Source organism: Nipponia nippon, unplaced genomic scaffold, assembly GCF_047370975.1.
Source record: "Nipponia nippon isolate SJK-2023a ecotype South Korea unplaced genomic scaffold, ASM4737097v1 scaffold_3, whole genome shotgun sequence".
Taxonomy (NCBI): domain Eukaryota; kingdom Metazoa; phylum Chordata; class Aves; order Pelecaniformes; family Threskiornithidae; genus Nipponia; species Nipponia nippon.
The window spans coordinates 58961572-58980347 of NW_028262347.1; the positions used below are offsets into that span (position 1 = coordinate 58961572).

The 18776-nt window shown below is 44.8% G+C and overlaps 1 protein-coding gene across 16 annotated transcripts in view; it reads left to right on the forward strand.

Annotated features, from left to right (window-relative positions):
• RBFOX2 (RNA binding fox-1 homolog 2) overlaps positions 1-18524 on the forward strand; it is a 170915-nt gene extending 152391 nt beyond the window's left edge. For 7 of the 16 annotated variants that reach the window (XM_087764314.1, XM_087764323.1, XM_087764325.1 and 4 more), the window contains 6 exons: positions 822-954; positions 6336-6375; positions 11409-11485; positions 13970-14058; positions 15022-15094; positions 16249-18523. In XM_087764314.1, the coding sequence (XP_087620440.1) occupies positions 822-954; positions 6336-6375; positions 11409-11485; positions 13970-14058; positions 15022-15094; positions 16249-16303 (467 nt within the window). In that variant the 3' untranslated portion in view covers positions 16304-18523. Of the gene's footprint in view, positions 1-821; positions 955-6335; positions 6376-8989; positions 9033-11408; positions 11486-13969; positions 14059-15021; positions 15095-16248 lie in introns of those variants that run through there. The other 9 variants (XM_087764318.1, XM_087764315.1, XM_087764329.1 and 6 more) reach the window with 8 other exon arrangements.
• Positions 18525-18776: the final 252 nt, after the last annotated feature.

Consider the following 18776-nt stretch of genomic DNA (forward strand, 5'->3'; position numbering starts at 1 on the left):
GACAAATCCCTAAAGTACATATTATACAAGCTGCTAAAGCGCGAGTCTGCAGGGCCCCCAGTGGCATGCACCTGGACGCACGTTGGGTTGGGTTTGCGCCCTGGGACTCCTTCCCTCTCGGTATCTGTTTATTACGTGTTTGCAGATGCCTCTGAGGTTTTATATCATTTCATCACGAGCCAGTTTACTCCAGTGTAAAGCGTAATAAAGCAGGCCCCACTATACATGGAGCCAGTTATTGGTCACGCTTGTTAAATGAAGGTGGGCTCTCAGTAAACTGGCACTCTGTGGGAAATATCTGCTGCTGTTATATGGGCTATCTTGTCTTTCAGGCTTTAAAATGAACATACAGAGGATTGGGTGGCAAAGAGTGGGAGGGGAAAGGAGGGAAGAGACTGATGTAAGTTGGTTGATTTTAAGGGCCTCTTGACAAATTATTTTAAAGAGCCTCTGCAGTTTTGGAAGAGCCGCCTGCTATATTGATAGTAACTCTCTGCGCTTCTCGGACTCTAACCAGACTGCATGGCGGTGTAAAAGGCGGTGGGGGGGAGGTTTGTACCCTGTTTGTGGTGGGTGAGGCATGCCAAAGCATTAACCTCTTGCATGCCAAACCTCTCTGCAACCCCTCTTCCCCCAAAGGCCATGGTGTAGCAGGAAGTATGTATCGGATGCTTGCTGGGTTATAAGCATGCCCCTCTGCAGGATTGATGCAAAATGTCCCACCGCTGTGGAGCTATTGTGTAACTTTGTTTGAAGCAGACAGTTGTTCTCTGGGCAGCAGCTCGGATCCTTTTCACCCTCCACCTTGTCTGTCTTTACAGTTCCAGGCTTCCCCTATCCAACTGCAGCCACCACAGCAGCCGCATTTCGGGGAGCCCATCTGAGGGGCCGAGGAAGGACAGTGTATGGGGCAGTCCGGGCAGTACCTCCCACAGCCATCCCTGCCTACCCAGGGTAAGCACTGGTCACAAGAGCAGAGTGCTCTGCACAACCGTGTCAAATAGCTGATTCGTTAACCAAAAAATAACTAAAATTGTCTGGATGGTGAGAGTCAGGATACTGCTAGTGCCAGAGCATTCTGCACACTATGGCATCCAGTGGGGGCACATCTAAATTTTTCTGCATTAAGTTCTTGACTGAAACAATTTTCAGTACTTGCAACAGCTTAAAGCGCTGATGGATTCCTTCTTACAGTTTCTCAATTTGTCTACATGGTATTCGTCATCCATTGACCCAGTATGTTATAGCGCTGCTGAGAAGGACGCAAAGAGAGAAGGTCTAAAATTTCCAAAAAGGTTCTGCTCTTTGCACTCCATTTGTGTTTTCATATCCAGGAATGAGGAATATTATCCATTACCTTCATGCCTCACCATCTGGCAGTAGGACACAGAAGAGCCAGTTACCCACAATGGATTTGCTTTCTTTGTTGGAGACGGTTTAAAAAGGTTTAAAACAAAGATTAATCAAGTCCATTAATTTAAAATTGGGAGCGTTTGGGATATAGGGAGAAGGAAAGTGCAGCGTTCTTCTAACTGTTGTATGAAGCAATGGTGAACGCGTGGCCTTAGCATTCTTTGCCCTCTTGACGTTTCTCTAGTAATGCAGTGGAATAGATGCTGTTACAAAGGAGTATTCTGCTGTTTAAAAATATAGGGAACTAGGTTCGTATGTGACTTTTGGTTTGGGTTTGTTTTTGTTTCAGTGTGATGGAATTACAGATAAATCAGCAAATCCCTTGCAAACTGTCTTTTTATGTTCTGATTTTGAGGATGCTTTATGCATATTGCCTGTCTCGGGAATTTTACTTGCCGTATTTTCCAGGCAACGTTCTCAGAAAGAATAGGAGTAGGAATGAATCCTCCAACACAGAGAAGTGTACTGACCCTTTTTTCCTTTAGACTAGCCCCAAAAGGGAAGAAAATAAATTATAAATCTTTTGATAAAAAGGGATGTGGAAGCCGCACACATCAGTGCAAGGAGCTGGCTTGATACACGCTGGATAAACTTGCAGTACCTTCTGTAGCAGATTCAGTGGTGAGAGCTACTCTGGCCCATTCTTTTTAGAGCTCAGTCTGATATTTAAAGTGAAGCTTAAGGAAGCAAGCTGCAGTGGTCATGTATCTGTCTAGCTTTGCTCTCCGGCAAGTCTGGCAATATTTGTATTTAATTCACCAGAAGACTTTAAATGAAACCTCTTGTCTGAACACGTTGGCCTTCTGAACAGCGTTTCTTCTGGGTTTTCAGATCCACCTCTTTTTGCCACCACTCCTAGTTCTTGTTCAATATCCTCTAACCATAGCCTCTGACCTGCAACTTGTCTGTTGCTTTAAAAATGACCCAGTCCAGTTTTATTAGGAAATGCTCCACAGTGAAACAGAGAAGCAAAGCTGACCTAAGTGCTGCCGTCTAGCAGAATATGAAATACTTGCACTGGGGAGCGGGGATGTGTTCTTCCTCCCTGGGAGTAACAGCTGGAGCATTCCTAGCAAGAGGCGGTCACGAGTGGCACACTGGGAGGACTCTAGGCTTGTCTTTGATGTAAATCCAGCCTGAGTCCTGTATAAAAGGTTTATTTCCATTTGGAATATGGGCTGGGCTCCAATGATTATCCCTTCCAAATACTGTCTCATGACTGTGTTTACTTACGTTACGTTGAGTTTGTCCCTGCTGACTGATTTCATGTCTTCATGGGCAGCGTACTATCCAGTAAACATTTGCAGGGCAGCAGTAAACAGAGCAGGTTCACAAATGGCCCAGAACTGTCCCTAGTCCCAAGCACTGGGATGTAATTAACTAATTCTGGTGTTTATTGTCATCATAGTCTGAATCTCTACAAGATACTCTGTAGAGGGAATTTGATTCCTCGTGCAATAATACAAAATGTGCTGTTCAGTTCCATGTTGTAGTAACCTGTAGGAGAGCTACCGCTCCATGTGGGCACGGTTGACCTCCATGGAGTCAGGGACAGGCACACATTCCTGACACCTTACCCTGCATCAGTTGCTTTGTTTCTGGCCAGTGGAAAGATGACACTGTAAGATCAGTCAGCAACATACGAGTGATCAAGACAGTGAGTACTTTGCAGAAGACAGACAGTAAAGTAAGCTGCAGGTTAACTCAAACCTGGTAGAAGGAATTGGTTTTCACAAACCTCAGTGGTGTTTAAGTTTTAAGTTACAAAACCTAATGGTATCACTGCATTTGAGAGCTTAGCAGAATTCAAAAATACAGAATGTAGATTAATAAAAGCTCATTGGAATTGCCATACTGGATCAGACCTGAGGGCCATTCAGGTTAGAGTAAGTTTTGACAGTGTCTAGTGCTAGATACTCCAGAGGAAGGTGCAAGAAATCATATCGTTCTTAATAGTTTTAACATTTATTTCAAGAGCTAAAACTAAGATTTACTAATGCGTATGTGGAATGTACATACTTATATATGGACATGGGAAGGCTATTCATACCTTAGAAAGCAATTGCTCAGACCATTGGAGAGGGTGTTAGATGGTCACCTGAGCCTGACCTCAGAGTACAAATGCAACCTTCAATTTATAACCGAGGCAGTATTCAATAGAAGTAAGGAGACATTATAACCTCTGATATATAGCGTGAGTAAAACCTGTACTGGAATATTGCCCTGATTTGTAGCGGCCATGCTTTCTAAACAAGAATGCTGACAAATTATGCTTCAGACCAAAAGCTGTAATGAGTAAGTCAGTCTGAAAAAAAAACTTGCCTACTGTAAAACTCTCAAAACTAAATAAGCTTGATCAATTTTATTTCTCAGACTATAGGTTAGGCATTAACTTGTCCATGGTCATTAAGTACCTATATGAAGAGTAGGCTTGCCATAGTAGAGAATAATTTAGTCTAGGAGCGTAAATATATAGAGGATTCACTGACTTGAAGCCAAAAGTAGAAAAAAGTCAGGCTAGATATAAGGCAGTAGGGAGCTTTGGGGGTTTGGAGTGGTTTTTTGGTTCCTTTTACAACAAAGTCAACTGTTGGTACACCTGAATGATATGATGGTTGCTTTACAAAACCAGCATATTTATTTTTCTCATGGATGTGTTTTAGGTCAGATAGTGGGCTTTTTGCAGATGCCACTGAGATTTGATGGGCTGCTGAGCTGCTTTATGCTTCTGGTCAGTCTACATAACCTGAATGGTCTCTGTGGTTCTCAAATGAAGGAATTCTCTCAGTTTTTGCTAGCATTAAGAATCACAAATATGGATATTCTAGCATATAAATAAACCTTGCTAAATTTCAGCCCTGGCAGTTGGTGTCAGTTAAGTCCTAACTGAAGGAGAGATGGAGGGCGTACGTGTGCTTTGTTGTTTGGACTCAGGAAGTCTTACTCTTACCTGTTATTAGTGTTCCTTGCAGTTTTCTCTGGAGAGCTGATGCTAGCATCTCATGCTGACAGGATTCTAAGTTACAGGAATAGTGGCCTGATCCAATGTGGTAATGCTTATATTCATCCAACTGATTGTGTTCGGAATAACTGTTAAAACTGCTAACCTGTTCATAAACCAACAGTCACTTCCTCTGTCATGCGTTTGCCTTTCCTGCAGGAGCAGGTGGAGTATCACTGCTAAAACACTCCTGGTCCTAGATAGAGAACCCAGCAATGTAAGTCACTGCCCCAGGAGCCAAATTCTTTGTTATGTGGTTGTAAAAATTCAGCTTCAACAAAAATGATCTTATGGCCTGCTTCTCCCTGCTGAAGTGGCTCCCCTCTTCCTCTAACAAGGGTCTCTATCTTCATATCTGCTCCCAGTGCTCTTGGAGACCGTAGTAACTCTGTCCATTGGGAATGGAGTGTACTTTTCCTGGGGAAGACAGCAAGACTAAATTATTCAAGCAGTAGCTAACACTGCAACAGATTTATTTTTTTAAATTTTATTTTATTTTTTAGTAATAGCATGCAGAATTTTGGCAAGATCTGCTGGGCTTTTTTTGTGTGTGCGTGCCTTACAATGGGTGGGTGTCTGAGGGTGGCAGGCTCTTGGCAGCATTTCATATTCCATCTGATGAGTAAAAAATGATAATCAAAAGAAAAGCTAGTGTTCCATACCTTCCTTTTCCTTAATGCTACTGGTAAGTCATGCACATCAGATCCATGAATATCACAGATGGCGGGGCTAATGCTTTTTAAAGCCTTGAGCGAGTTTGTGCGGAGCTATTCAGAGGACAAAGCAGGAGGAAATTCCTCGTTAGGAAGCACACGCTGAACTCAAACGGGTGGGGGGCGTCCCCTCTCTTCCTTCCTCATCCTTCCCTGACCCCTGCCCCCAGAGCGAGCTGCACAGTCTTACGCTAGTGAATGCTCTGGTAAGAGTGGCTCTTTGGGAACCCCAAGCTCTGGTTTAACAGTTTTCCTGCCTGAAGTTCTGAGAGAAAGAAAGCTATGGCTTAAAGCAGAAAAAGCACCATCCCATGGAAACCCTTCCAGTTGCTCCTCTCTGCTACGGAATAGGTCGTTACTACCAGGGACTCCCACTGCACCTTTCAATTCTCGGACCTTGGACCAGTCACCTAACCTTTTTAGCTCATTATCTCTGCTTGTGAAAGCAATGCATTGTGGGTATTTTTGGTTTTTTCTTTTTAATTACATTTCTCTGTGTTTACTTTGATCAGAATTGATTGACTTGTTTTCCTGAGGTGTTGCATTGGTTCTTTAAGATGCTGAATAATAATACTTTGCATGCTTGTGTGATCAGCCAAATCTTATCGCATGTCTAATGTGCAGGGTAAAAGCAGGTGATGTATGGATGTCAGAAACAAAGTCATGCAGCCCTGTGAAGCTCGAAATACGTAATCATACACAACTCTCTGAAACGTGCTTCTGACATAGGTGACTCCAGCCCCTGCGGGATGCCTTCTGAGGGGCTCCTCGATTTCACAAGCCCACTTCATGAAGCCAATGTTTCCATGTGTTTAGGGGGTAACTAAAATCATTCCAGGAGAATAACCAGAGCGGAGGTTTCTAAACCCTCATTTCTCTTCTTCAGGACATCAGATCTTTTTGAGTCTATTTTTATTGTACAAGATGGTGGTTCCCCTCCCTCTCTCCTTTGCATACTGTCTCCCCCTCTGCCCGCCCCTTCCCCCTTTGCATGCCATGGAAAATGACTTGGAGCTGTCTAGCGTTCGTGCGCACACACATTCTCTCGCTGATATGCTCCTGCCAAAAGCCCAGGTTGTGGATTCATACATCACCTGCCTGTGTAAAACGCATGTGCATGCTGCCGTCCTCAATAACCGGAATGTGTTTTCTGTTCTTTTGTTTTTTGTTTTTTGTTTTTTTTTTGTTTTTGTGTGGATTTTCTGCAGTGTGGTTTACCAGGACGGATTTTACGGTGCTGACCTCTATGTAAGTACACACACCGGAGCCTTCTCGTCCCCAACCCCTGACAAGCCAGCCTTTTTTCTTTTTTTTTCTTTTGGTTTGTTTGTTTGGTTTGGTTTGTTTTTTTAAAGTATCATTTACTTTAATTTTCTTCTTCCTTGTGGATATATATATTTATATATTTAGGAATGCAAGCATGCTTCTCTGTCACTGCGCTTGCCCCTGGGTGCAAGACCTAAGCCTTTGGGTTTCCTGATCATTGCCAGGGTCAGTTTACTGGGTGTCCTGTCCCCCACATGCACACTGCTACTAATCAACCTGAGAGATGATTAGCAAATTAAAATTTCTCTCAACACTTCTCTCGTTTACATGATTTGGATATAAAAATAACAGGACTGGTTTAGCCTCAGATCTTCCCTTTCCTTCTCCCCCTCCGCCCTCCCCTTTCTCTCCCCTCTTGGGGCCCTTTCAGGTTTGATTTGTGCAGCCCACACTAAACTGAGCGAGAGCTGTATGTTTAAAAATGTTCATGTGCCACTGGGATGTGGAGATTATTCCTTTGGGGAAGACACTGGGACTGATTAAAAATGGGGACCGAGATGCTAGAGTGAAAACTGACATCTCATTTTGCTGGTAGAAATGGTACCTAAATAGGCTAGATTCTCTCACCTCTTTGGGGAATTGTAAAGTACAAATATGTGGAGATGTTCGGTTAGAAGAGTCAGCAGCCTCCTCCTGTCTGGGAATTAGCTCTGATACCACGGGAGACTTTGTCCTGTCGTTGTCTTTGTCCTACCCAGCCAGTCCGTATTGCAAATCTCCAGGGCATCTGTGTATACGTAGGTGGGTTGTGGATGGACAGATTCTGACTGGCCTGTGAGAAAAGCAGTTTCCTCTCCGATGGAGAGCTGTTGCAGGGCAGCTATGGTAGGAATACGCCTTTCAAAGCCAAAACATTCAGGTCCACTACTGCCATTGTAACTTGTGGCCTGCCTAGCTCTAGCAGAGTTCTCTTTCATGGTATTGTAGGTAATAGCTCTTTGGAGCTGGGGAAGTTGTGCATTGGGTAGTGGCACGGTTGTCGGCATGGATTTCACATCCCCGCTCCTTTGAAGGTGCTACTCCTGACATTTATAAAGAGGACCCTGGGGTTAGACTCAAGATGATGGACGGAATTACCTTTTGGATTTTGTTGGCTTATATGGAGGGTCAAGTCTTGTAAAGGTGCTTTTCCTAACACAGTTACAGCAGTTGGAAGACATGCTCTCTGAGCATAGAGATACTGGGTGTATTTCTTCATTCTTACATACACTGTCATGTGCGCAGTCCTTTAAAAATTGATCTGCCTAGTCAAGTGTTCCTTTATAAAACTGTGTCAAGGACTACAGAGGGTTCTGGGTGTTCCTGCCTCACTCCTAAAGCACCAGCTTTACAGACCACTGACTTTGCTGCAGCAAGTAAGCAAGCAAATGAGCAATGCTTAGTTCCTCTTCCCTCAGAGTATGGCATATAAGAGGCTGTCATGTTGAAAGGGAAGACTGGCCAGGGTTATTCCCTATTTCTTTTGAGAATGCTCCTTCAGAGCTTCCATTGCAGGTGGGGAGGAGAGGCTTATTTAACATGTTTTAAGGACAGAGAACGTCAGTAATGAAGAATCCCCGTAACCACTTGGTGCTGCAGTGCAGTGCATCATGTAATGCCAAACCAAGCCCCCCCAAGCCAGGTTAGAACCGTTAGGTGGACTTCTGACGACTTTGCTCTTGGCGGCTCTGGTCTCCCTGTCAGAAAGCAGGATAATTAGAAGAGGGGACTCATCAAGGTAGATGGTGGTGATTTTTCCGATGTTATTGCTGCCCAGAGCCCTCCGATGGTGCTCAGGGAAAAGTTACTGTAATCCGAACATGAAGTTACCCTTCCAAATAATTTGCTTGGCACAGGTGGAATGGTTACAGTGTCCCTATGCCCCACTGATTTGTCGTGCTTTTCACTGCAGTGCTTACGTCCCTCTGGTTGCTGTGAAAGGCTTGTCCAGATTGTGGAACGGATGGCAGAGGGTGCTTCATTTAGGAATGGGGGGAAAGTTAAATTGAGGTTCTCTTGGGTCTTCTGCGTCCGTAGGGTTGTGTCAAGGAAGGGTGGAAAGGAGCTGAGCTGGCAGGGAGTGGTTAGTGGTAGGCAAGATGAAGGGGAAGTGTCCCAAGTTTGGGCTGCTTTTTCTGCATACATGTTATGCACCAATTTCTCATCTTCCTCCTCCTCCTCTTCCTCACTCCTTTTTTCTTTCCTGGGGCAACCATCCTGCTAGCCATTTCTTCTGTGAAGAAGGCATTCCATCTCCTGTTGGATGCATCTCACTCTGGCAAGACACCTGAATTCATAAAACAACCTGCCCCAGGATGCAGAGGGCTTCATTTCGGATCATAAGAAAGGTTATCTTTCTTCTACAGTGGGGTCAATCTGGGCGGCGGGGGGGAAACCCAAACAAACCCACCCATGCGAAGACCGCTCCTGCCTGTGAAAAGCGTGCTTGCATCCACTGGAAAGAAAAGGCTGGTGAGCCCCGCCGCGGGCTGTTTGTATGATTGTTTCTTTCCACAGCTGTGTTTTTTTGAACTGCTCTTCCTGTGTTCTGTTATAGAATAGTCTTACAGGAACCAATCATTAGCGCTAAAATACCTCAGGTAGGAGTGCCAGTGTGACCTGCCAACCGATCAGATTGTGGATTGCAGTGGAAAAAACTGAATTATACTAACCATTCCAGCACCACATTAGAGATGGGAACAGAGGCTTTTTTAGGGCAGCGCAGACTCACGTGTGATCCAAGCCCCCGCTATGGCAGGGTGGCATGTGTCCAGATTTCACACCGAGTGGCATTTCATTCAAAAAAAAATAATAATATAAATTCAGTGGAAGGGTTAACGAGGTCATGCTTGTCCCATTACCATGTAGAAGCACCTGCTGCAATGGACACCGTTGTCCTGTCACCTCTTCTAATTCATTCATGCTCATTCCTGGTGCAGATATGCCACCCTTCTAATACAGAAATACTGGAAATGGTTCTGGCCCTTTCTGCTTCTTAACTTCTGTTATAGGGCAGTTTGGGAGTGGAGAAGGCACATTTGAGATACGACAAATAAGATCCTAAAATTGGGCTCACTGCCTAAACCTGGCAGGTGGTCAAACGTATCTAACTGGTACCATGAGTTACACATTTCTCCAGGGGTATGAGAACGCTTGTGTCTTAGTGGCATAAAGGCTCTTTGGAGTCAAGAGGGCCAGCAACACGCTTTGTGCGCCCATCTAAGGCAGCAAGGGAAAAAGAAAAGGGAGGCTTATACCATAGGATACACTGACATAGTAAGCAGTAGTTTTGGATTTCCTCATGTTCTCGTTGGATTGATCACCTAATATGGACTTGAAGAGTGGAAGAGAAAATGGACTTATTTTGAGCTGAACTGTATAGTCTTAAAGTGCTCATTTATCTACATTAACATGCTCAGTAATTGGAATGCTGCTTTAGTTGGGATTGCAGCTTCCTGTATATGTTGTTTTGCCATGTTTGTGTTATTTCAGAGAATATATGACAATATCGAAAAATCTGTCATCTAATGTTAAAGAAGGAATTTTAAAAAAATATTTTCTTTCTTTGTTGATGAGCCAAGGATGATAACAACACAGAAAAGTAATTTTAAATTTGGGCTTTTGTGAATACCTGAGCAAATACTGTTGTTTGACAGTTGAGATCTATAGGCTCAAGCGCTGCACATTCACAAGGGGAAAGGGGTTTAGCACAGCCCCAGCAACACTGGCAGGATACCCAGAGAAAGAGAACTTGAATTAAGATAAGCAGCATTTAGGGGTATGTTCATCTCTCTCACATGCTCTCCAGACAATCCAAAAGACTGTACCAGAAAGGACCAGTCTTGATTTAGACAGTCCTTTTGGTTGTTACTGCCCAGTAAAAATCCATAAGCCTTTTCCTTAGTTCCCCTATTTCCTTGTCGAGGCAGTGTTTAAACTGTCCCTTTGATAGAAACGTCTCTGACTTAACATCTTCGCAAGAAGCTCAGCCACAATTTTTTTTTTTTTTTTTTTTTTGAGATGAGGCTAAAGATTTTAAAACCTAGATGGGTAAACATGTCCCTGTGGAATCACTTCACTTAAATAGATGAAGTGGGAGTTCGCATGGCTGTCCTGGGTTTCAAGGACTATGCCACTCAATGGTGTCTTCTGTTGCAGTTTGGCTGTGGCACTGGAGGAGTGTGGTGCAGCTCGCAAGGGCTTTTTTTTTTTTTTTTTTATATTCTTATTTCTTTTATTGAGAAACACGATTGTTCATGTTTGTAGAAGATGCTCTACTCTGTTATAGTTTATATTTACTAGAGTACCCAAAGAAGTGAGTGGCATCAGAAATCACTACGGGTGGTAGGACCATGTGGCTGAGGTTACGGATGAGCTTGTGCATACCAGTTAAAGTTGTGTGTGAACAGGAATAGCAGGAGAAAATAACTGGTGCATTGGACAAGCTGAGCAGGGCTTTAGATGCCTTGATGGAGTTATAGGTGGGTCTTGGTTTATGGAGAACAGGAGCATCAGCTGGGTAAGGCAACCTGCACAGTTTCTCCTTCGCTCTGTACTGGTCCCAGAGCTTGGTGAAAGCATTTATGAAATAATGAGTAATAGTCGCAACTTTCCTCCTCTTTCCTTCACCCTGTTTTGGTGTATTTGGACCTGCTGGTCATGCTAAATACATTCCCGTGTCAGAAATCCCCCAGCTGTCCACACTCATTGCTCCTATGACAGGAACGTACCATGGCCATTATAATCCCCATTTTTGGTTTTATTTGAAGTACACACAAGTAGAATTTGCAGACCGCTTTGAACTGAGTGGGTCTGCCCATGCGTGTGTACCTCTATCCTGTGACTTTTTTTTTTAAATTAACAATAGCTTCAATTTTGCATCAGTGCATGGTTAAAAAGCAATACACATGTCAGCTATTTCTTAACTTCATTCCTCCAATGAATTATTTCTCCTGTTTTTTTTGTTTGTTGTGCAGTTGACTGAAGAAATGTTAACATCCCGCTCTAAATCTCTCAGTGGAGTCTCTGTTCCCTTCTCTGATATAACAGATGGGTTATTGCTTGTTATAATTATTAACATTGTGGTGTGGGACAGGGCTAGGGTGGGAGCCATTTCGGGGGGCGAGGGGGGGAGGCTGCGGGAGTCGTTAAGGTTGGAATGTTAACTCCAGTGGTGACTGACTGTTTCCGTAATAGCAGGTTGTTGTGGCTGCACGCTCTAGTACTTGAGGCTGTGTACTTCACTGAGCTTGTGGTAGAGCCTAGGGCGAACTGCTGTCCCAAGAGAATGCTGGGATGGATAGAACTAGCCAATATGAGTCTGAACGTGGTGACTTTGCTGGTTGTTCTAGCTCCAGATGTCAGCATGCTTAGTTTTTAATTTTGATTAATAAATGTTACGCCATTCCCCCTCCCACACCTGATTCCAACCCTTCTTTTCTTTTCTTCTTTTTTTTGTTTTGTTTTGGTTTGGTTTGGTTTCGTTTTCCTTTATGAGAGACACGAGTTAAAAGAGAATTACATGATAACCCTTTTTGGTTTCAAACTGCATCTCGCTGTCATGTTCAGAGTATGTGCCAGGCACATTTGAAATGGCTTCTGATCTGAAATGTGGCTGGCAAGTGTGCAGGGCAGAGTGGGAACCGGCTGCGCGCTGAAGCCAGCTGCCCTGAGGAGGGTTGTGCCAGGTGAAAATGCCTCATGCACCGTGCCCAAGTGACAGACCCCATCAAGAGTTCAGGAAGCTTGTAAACTTAAGGGAATACCACCATGACATTGGTATGAAGTTTTGTCTTAATTTAGTGAGGTCAGTGAAGGTTTGATTTGGATTAAGGCTGCACCTCATTCCTCTCATCTCAGTCATGTTTTGGAGGTGGGAGTAATGGTGATCCAATGATAGCATGCCAAAACCAAGCTAAACCTCCCCAAACCATCAATCCAAGATGCAGGGGTTGAAACAGCTAGATGAGATTAAAAGGGCAAAACTGCAACATGACATCTCTTTCAGGCAACGTGGTGATCTTTCAGAGCTGTAGATTTGTGTTGTTCTTTCTTCTCTTAACTAGAAGATTGAAGAGGCTGTAAGTCCCTCTCTTCCAGAGTAGGAAAGGGTCCCCAGGTGTGTTTCGGATAGCATGTTAGCCTTTGTGGGGCTAACACAGGCCCCACAAAAGCAACGAAAATTAATTTAAAATCATTACTTCTAATTTAAAAGCTGCCTAGCCCAAAACTGAGCACTGCTGAGCAAACACACAGTCCTGTAGTAGAGCTGATCTTGTGCTCTTAGTTATATATATGCAAAAGATCTATAGGGAAGAAGTGGTAGAGGTATGCTGACCTGATTCTGAAGGTGAAGAGCATAAGTCTGCCTTCTGGTCCTTCAAACTCTGAAATGTCAATTGTCAGGGGAAAAAAAAAGCCAGAAGCAATCTGGAATTTTCTGATGTTATTTATGGCTCATTGTGTTGCTAGCAAATCAAAGCCATGGTTCATTTAGCACTGCCACCCCCAAGTTAATAAAAATGTGTTCAGAAGTGTGCAATAAAGAAAGAACTAGCCTGGGCTTCAGAGCCGTCTTTGCTGCCTGCCACGCAGCCTTTGCCCCTGGTCTGAAAGGTGGCTGGCCTCCGTCCTTCGTTACCGCAGGGTGTGCAGAGCTGCCTGTCTGAGCCAGGTCATCTTCTGCCCCCAGAGCTCCTTGTGGGAGCTCCAGGAGGAGACTCGCAGGTCTTCTTCTGGGTCAGGATTCACATTTTGCCAAACCAGCTCTAAGTACGTTTTTAGTAACTACCTCTTATAAGTGTAAGCATTTTAAAGACCTTTACTACAGGTGTGTAGCGTGGGCAGAACAGCAGCAGCAATACAGACTGTTCTGCCATAATTTCCCCTGACCTGTTTCCTTCTTACGTGGAGGGAGGAGAGAACAGTCTGGTTGATATCCATATCAGTTTGCTTGTTGCCAGCCCTGAGACCACCAGGGACTGTTTTCTGAGCATCTTTTCCTGATTGCTTTTTGGCTTCTCAGGCTATTGATACTTCTACACATCTGGACCAAATGAAATTCTAGCCTTTTGGGTTTCCCAGGCTTAAAAAAGAGAGAGAGGGGGGAAAAAAGCAGGAATTTCTCTGAATGGTCCCCTTTCTAAAACACTTCACAGAAAGTGCCTACCTCTGATTTCCCCAGCGTAAGAGGAAGGGAACATAAAAGTTACATTGCATGCAAGATTTCAGCTCTCTTCTGGTTTTCAGTTCGTCTATGCCAAATTTAATTTCCTGCAGGGATATAACCATGCTCAGGCTTGCTTTAGTTTATTCCTTCTGCTAAACGGGGTAATGGAAGAGTCTCCCTGGTTCTTCTGAGGAAAGGAATATACACGAGTTAATGGGCGATGCTTGCGATAGACATGACATGGGAGCTGATGCAGTTTGAAACACTTCCTCTCCTTGTGATGTGTGTGACTTTTTTTTTTATTTTTATTTTTTATGCTCTGCGTGGGTGGACAGGTATCTGTAAAGTCAGTTCTCTTCTCTCCTGCAGGGTGGATACGCAGCCTACAGATATGCACAGCCTGCTACTGCAACAGCAGCCACGGCCGCTGCAGCCGCTGCAGCAGCTTACAGCGATGGGTATGTAAGGGGGAGGTGTCTGTGGGGGCTAGCTTGCTGTGCTCAGGGATTCAAGGAGCATTGATCCATTACAGCACTTCGACTTCCTTTCCTGTTTCTTTGTCTTACTTGCACTCGCACGTGCACACATGCATGCACAACCCAACATGAAAGACTTGAATGCACGGTTTGTCTCTCTGCTGCCGGGCAGTATTGCCCTCCGGTGTATGTGAGCTGGCACAAATCCTGGCCTCTTCCCTGTCCTTGTGATTCTCTGCACAAAGGAGGCAGTGTGGTTACGGCCTCAGAGTCAAAAGACCTGCTTGCCTTGCCAGCTCCTTGCTCTGTGACTCTGGGCAGGTTGTTTAATCACTGGCTGCATTTCTCTCCCCATCCATGAAGTAAAAAATTGCTCAGCTCATACAGTACTCTAGGATGCTTTAACGTGCAGCTCTGTATAGATACAAAGGATTATCATCATCAGAGTGCTTGCCTTAAGATTTATCATCTCCTGTGCAGTGAGGCCGTGTTTTAATCCTAGCGCATGCGAGACCATTAAAGTTTATACTCGCTTCTCATTCTGGAGAATCCCTCGCTGATTTCCATTTAGCAGCTGTTACTGTGCCAATAGCGCTAGCGCCAGCAGTCACTCTCCTCCCAAATTGCATCACGCGAGGTAAGGGATGCACTAGCTGTCATTTCAAAGGTGCTGACCTCTTTCCTACTGGTCGAACTCATGGCTTCTGCCACATTCCTCCTTGCAGGCTGTTCTCTTGCCCATCTCATGTGATGCATGGCAGCATGCCCATAGGATCTCTTTGAAGAAGGGCTGCCTGCATGCATGTGTGTAAATGTATGCATACATGTGTGTAGAAGGGCATGACACTTCTTCCATTGCCTGTGATCAGACAGCTGTTTCTCTGCCCCTCCAAAGTGACTCTTTTTTTTTTTTTTTTTTTTAATATCTTTTCTCCCTCTCTTCAGTTATGGCAGGGTGTACACAGCAGATCCTTACCATGCCCTTGCCCCTGCCGCTAGCTACGGAGTTGGCGCTGTGGTAAGTGGGATTTTCTTTCTGGTGCTGTTTCTTATTTCCAGCATGGGGAACAGCTGTTCACTGGGTATCAGGTAATGAAACTTCACCTAGAAATATTTTTTTGTTGAGGAGGTCCTTAGCTGCAGTCCTGGGTTCCCAGCTGTTCTGCATTCGTATGTTGGTGTGCGTGCACTAGGAAAGGAGTCAGATTGTAGGAGACAAGTTATCACTTGGTCTTCCACATCACGTAGTACAAAGGAGGTGGTAGAAGAATGTCCAGAATTGTCAGGAGCTAGAACATGGTTGGCGAATCAGTAGAACTGTATCAAGGTGATATATAGAGCAAAAATCAGCAATAGTTAGAGGTGCAAGACACCCTTTCTTGCCATTTTCATTAACTTTAAAGGCCTTGCATGTGGAGAAATCAGTTCTAGGAAGCAAGGGAATAAGTTGTTCTCGTGACATCTTGCACCAAAGCTGCTCCACTTGGTTCCCTCTTCCACTAGTGGAAGGATGCAGTGTCCTGCCTGCCAGCAGTAGTTATGCAAGCAGGAGTGAGGTATGCTGGCATCAGAGGGGAGTGGAGCAGCTTGCTGAAAACACATGCTTGCCCATCTGCTTCTAGCCAGCGCAGTATCTGTGTTGTTGCAAAGGCTGGAACACAAATGTGTTCAGAGAAAAAGACACCTAAATATAGATATCTGCAGTGTAGCACCTCCGTTTGAGCCTCAGCTCATCGTGTGGATTCTCTCTAGGGTCAATGAAGGAAAGGCAGGTACTTCTAGGATACCAGGTCATCATGTCTATTTTAGACCTTTACCTTAAGGTGAGGTGAAGAGCATCCTAGAAGTCTTGGTCTCTAGTCTGTAAAGACAGCCTAGACAACTGGCTCAGAGATTAGGACTCATGAGTCCCATCCCTAGGACTGAACTCCCTTTGACCGAGACTTGCCAAACTTCACCTCCAGCTGGTTGGTCATGAGCATGTCCTCCTGAGCCATGTCTTTGGTTTTGCAGGCAAGGTTCTCCTCTCTTGCTTCTTAGAGGTGCTAATGGTGGCGGGTCAGTGCCAGGACATGTCCGTTAGTCCTTCCGAGAGCATTCGGGTGCTGTCCTGAGAATTTCTTCACAGTTCACCTCCTAACAACCTCTTCTTCTCTTGTTTAATTTCTACAGGCGAGTTTATACCGAGGTGGCTACAGCCGATTTGCCCCCTACTGAAGTGACGTGAGCCCCCTGCAAGTGGGACAGCCCCCCCAGTTCATGAGGCCTGGCTATTGCAATATTTACTAGTAGAGGAACTCTATAGCAAGATGAGGAGGAAAAACAAAAAACAAAAGAGAAAATACTTTTTTATACCTCACTATGTTCTTTGAATATGTATTTTTTTTTCCTTTAAATTTCTGCCTTTAATTCTTTTGTTCCAAAGATTGTGCATTTTTTTGTTTTTTGTTTTTGTTTTTGGGTTTTTTTTAACTGTGGTAAAAATAATGCATTTCCGTGTCTGTATGTTGGTGCATAGCTTATCCTACCAATCACGGAAAAAGCGATTAGCGATAAGGAAAGCTGTTAGAAACCAATATCGTGGAATTAATCAGGAACGCGCAGACAGAGTTACTTCCCTGGGTCTGGTGCTTGGTGCCTGTGAGACAGGAGGACGTGAGGGAGAAGTCTTCACCTGCCGTGTTTCTGTTCCGCAGAAGGAAGCACTCTTTGGCTGTGGCTGGGACCTTAATGCTGGTGGGAAATAGTCATTTACATTCGAAAATGGGGGAAATGCAGAGACTTTCCTCGTTTTTATCACCACCTGACACGCACAGGTTTGGGACAGTTTCAGCAGTGTCAGTATTTTAGACTTGGCAAGAGAAGATTTCCTCAACCCGCCCAAAGACTTTGGCTGTTATCTGCTGTATAGGGGACAAGACTTTGAAAGGAATTTTTGATGAGGATGATCTTTCCCCACCCCACACAACTTACTCTAGCTGATTGTTGTCCATTGCTGATGGCTGTAATTATCTTACTTTTCCTTCCTCCTTTTCAAGATCTTTCTCCCTTGCTGTCCCTTTCCTCCCCTTCTTTCCTCGAGGAGTGGCAGATGCAATGCAGCATCACACAGAGTACCTCTCTTACAGACAGCAGGCGGTTAAACTTGCAGAGGTGAAGCGCACGCAGCCTTGCAGAGGAAGAAAGCTAGCAGAAGAACCATGCATCAGTGCCGTGCTCGGGTGCTCCGAGGTCCAGTGTGCAAGGTCTCTCCTGTTCATCCTGAGCTGCTTAGGCACTTCTGCAAGTAATCTGTTTCGAATAACATGAGTGAGGAAAAACAAGTCATGTATAAGCTGCTTGAGGCAAGGGGCAAACATGGGTTTGTGTGGGGGAAGAGGGTCTTTTATATCTAAACGTGATCCTGAAATAGTTTTGTTTTGGTCAGGAGTTTAAGGGGACGCAGAAGCAGTTTGTGCAAGCTCTGAATTCATAGGAACTTCCCACCACAACCTATTTCAGGCCATTACATAGTTGCATTGGAGCCCCTGGGTCTTTTTTGCCCAGCCTCTCATAGAAAGTTGTGCACCTGGTCTGCTGAGTCCATATATAGACACTACATATTAGAAGATTTGGAGGCAGAGAAACTATTTAGGGGAGGGCTCCACGACTCTCAAGACCATCCCCCTTCTGCTGTCACATGCAGTGATTTCACTGTGTTTCAAAGTCAGCATTTTTAGATGATGGCCTGAGCTGTGCTGTGATAGGGAGTTGCTGCTCTCCAGACCTCCCTGCTCAGCTGCTGGCTCCTAGAGTGCTCCCAGTAACCCCAGTGATCAGAGGCAGGGTCTCTAACCACGTGTTAGAGAAAGGCAGAAGCATGTTTTTATTAGGCTGCCTCGACTCCCTCAGTTGCTACTGGGGTGAGCTCACCACCCCTAGAAGGGCTGCTTGGAGTGTGGGTTTGTTGGTGGAGCCCCTCCAGCTCCTGTCGTACACCTGCTTCTCTATCCACCGCTGATATCAGAATAGGAAACCTCCTGCGTTTAACACTAAGCAATGTCAACAAGCGAGCTCCCAGGGAGGTGTCCTGGCCCAGCCACGCACAACCACGCATTTTTTTTGCTCTTCCCCAGTGATACACGTAGCCTCTCTGTGCGCAGCAGAGAGGAGGCACCTCAAATGGGAAGAATGGGGAAGCCATTAATTAAGCTAGAGACCCTGAAGCTATTGATTCTCTGGAGGAATAGCTAGATAAAGGGGACACCAAACTGCCAGCCTGTTGGCCACCTTTTATTTTTTTTCTGGTTTTATTGTTGGTTTTTAACTTTTTTTTTTTTCCAAGCCAAAGTTTGGTTTGTTGCTGTTATGACAATTTTTTTGTTGTTTATATATAAATATTTTAGTTAGCTTGAAAATGGGGAGGGGGGAACATGGTGTTGGGGCTTTCACAAAATCTAGGAAATGAGGGGGACTTGGGGCATTTGGGGGCTTTTACTGTCTGAGTTGGGGTAGAGGAGGGAGGATTTGTGGTAGAAATAGTCATGTTCAAGGGGAGCCATCTCCACCGCAGGGCAGCCAGGGGACTTCTGGAGCTGAGATGCAGCAAAAGCCTCTGGACTTGTTCTACCCATCTGTGGGGTGGAGGGGCAGAGTGAGGCCGTCCCTTCCCTTGCCCGCAGGCAGTTCCTCATGCAGCAGGTCTGCAGGCTGCGAGTGTG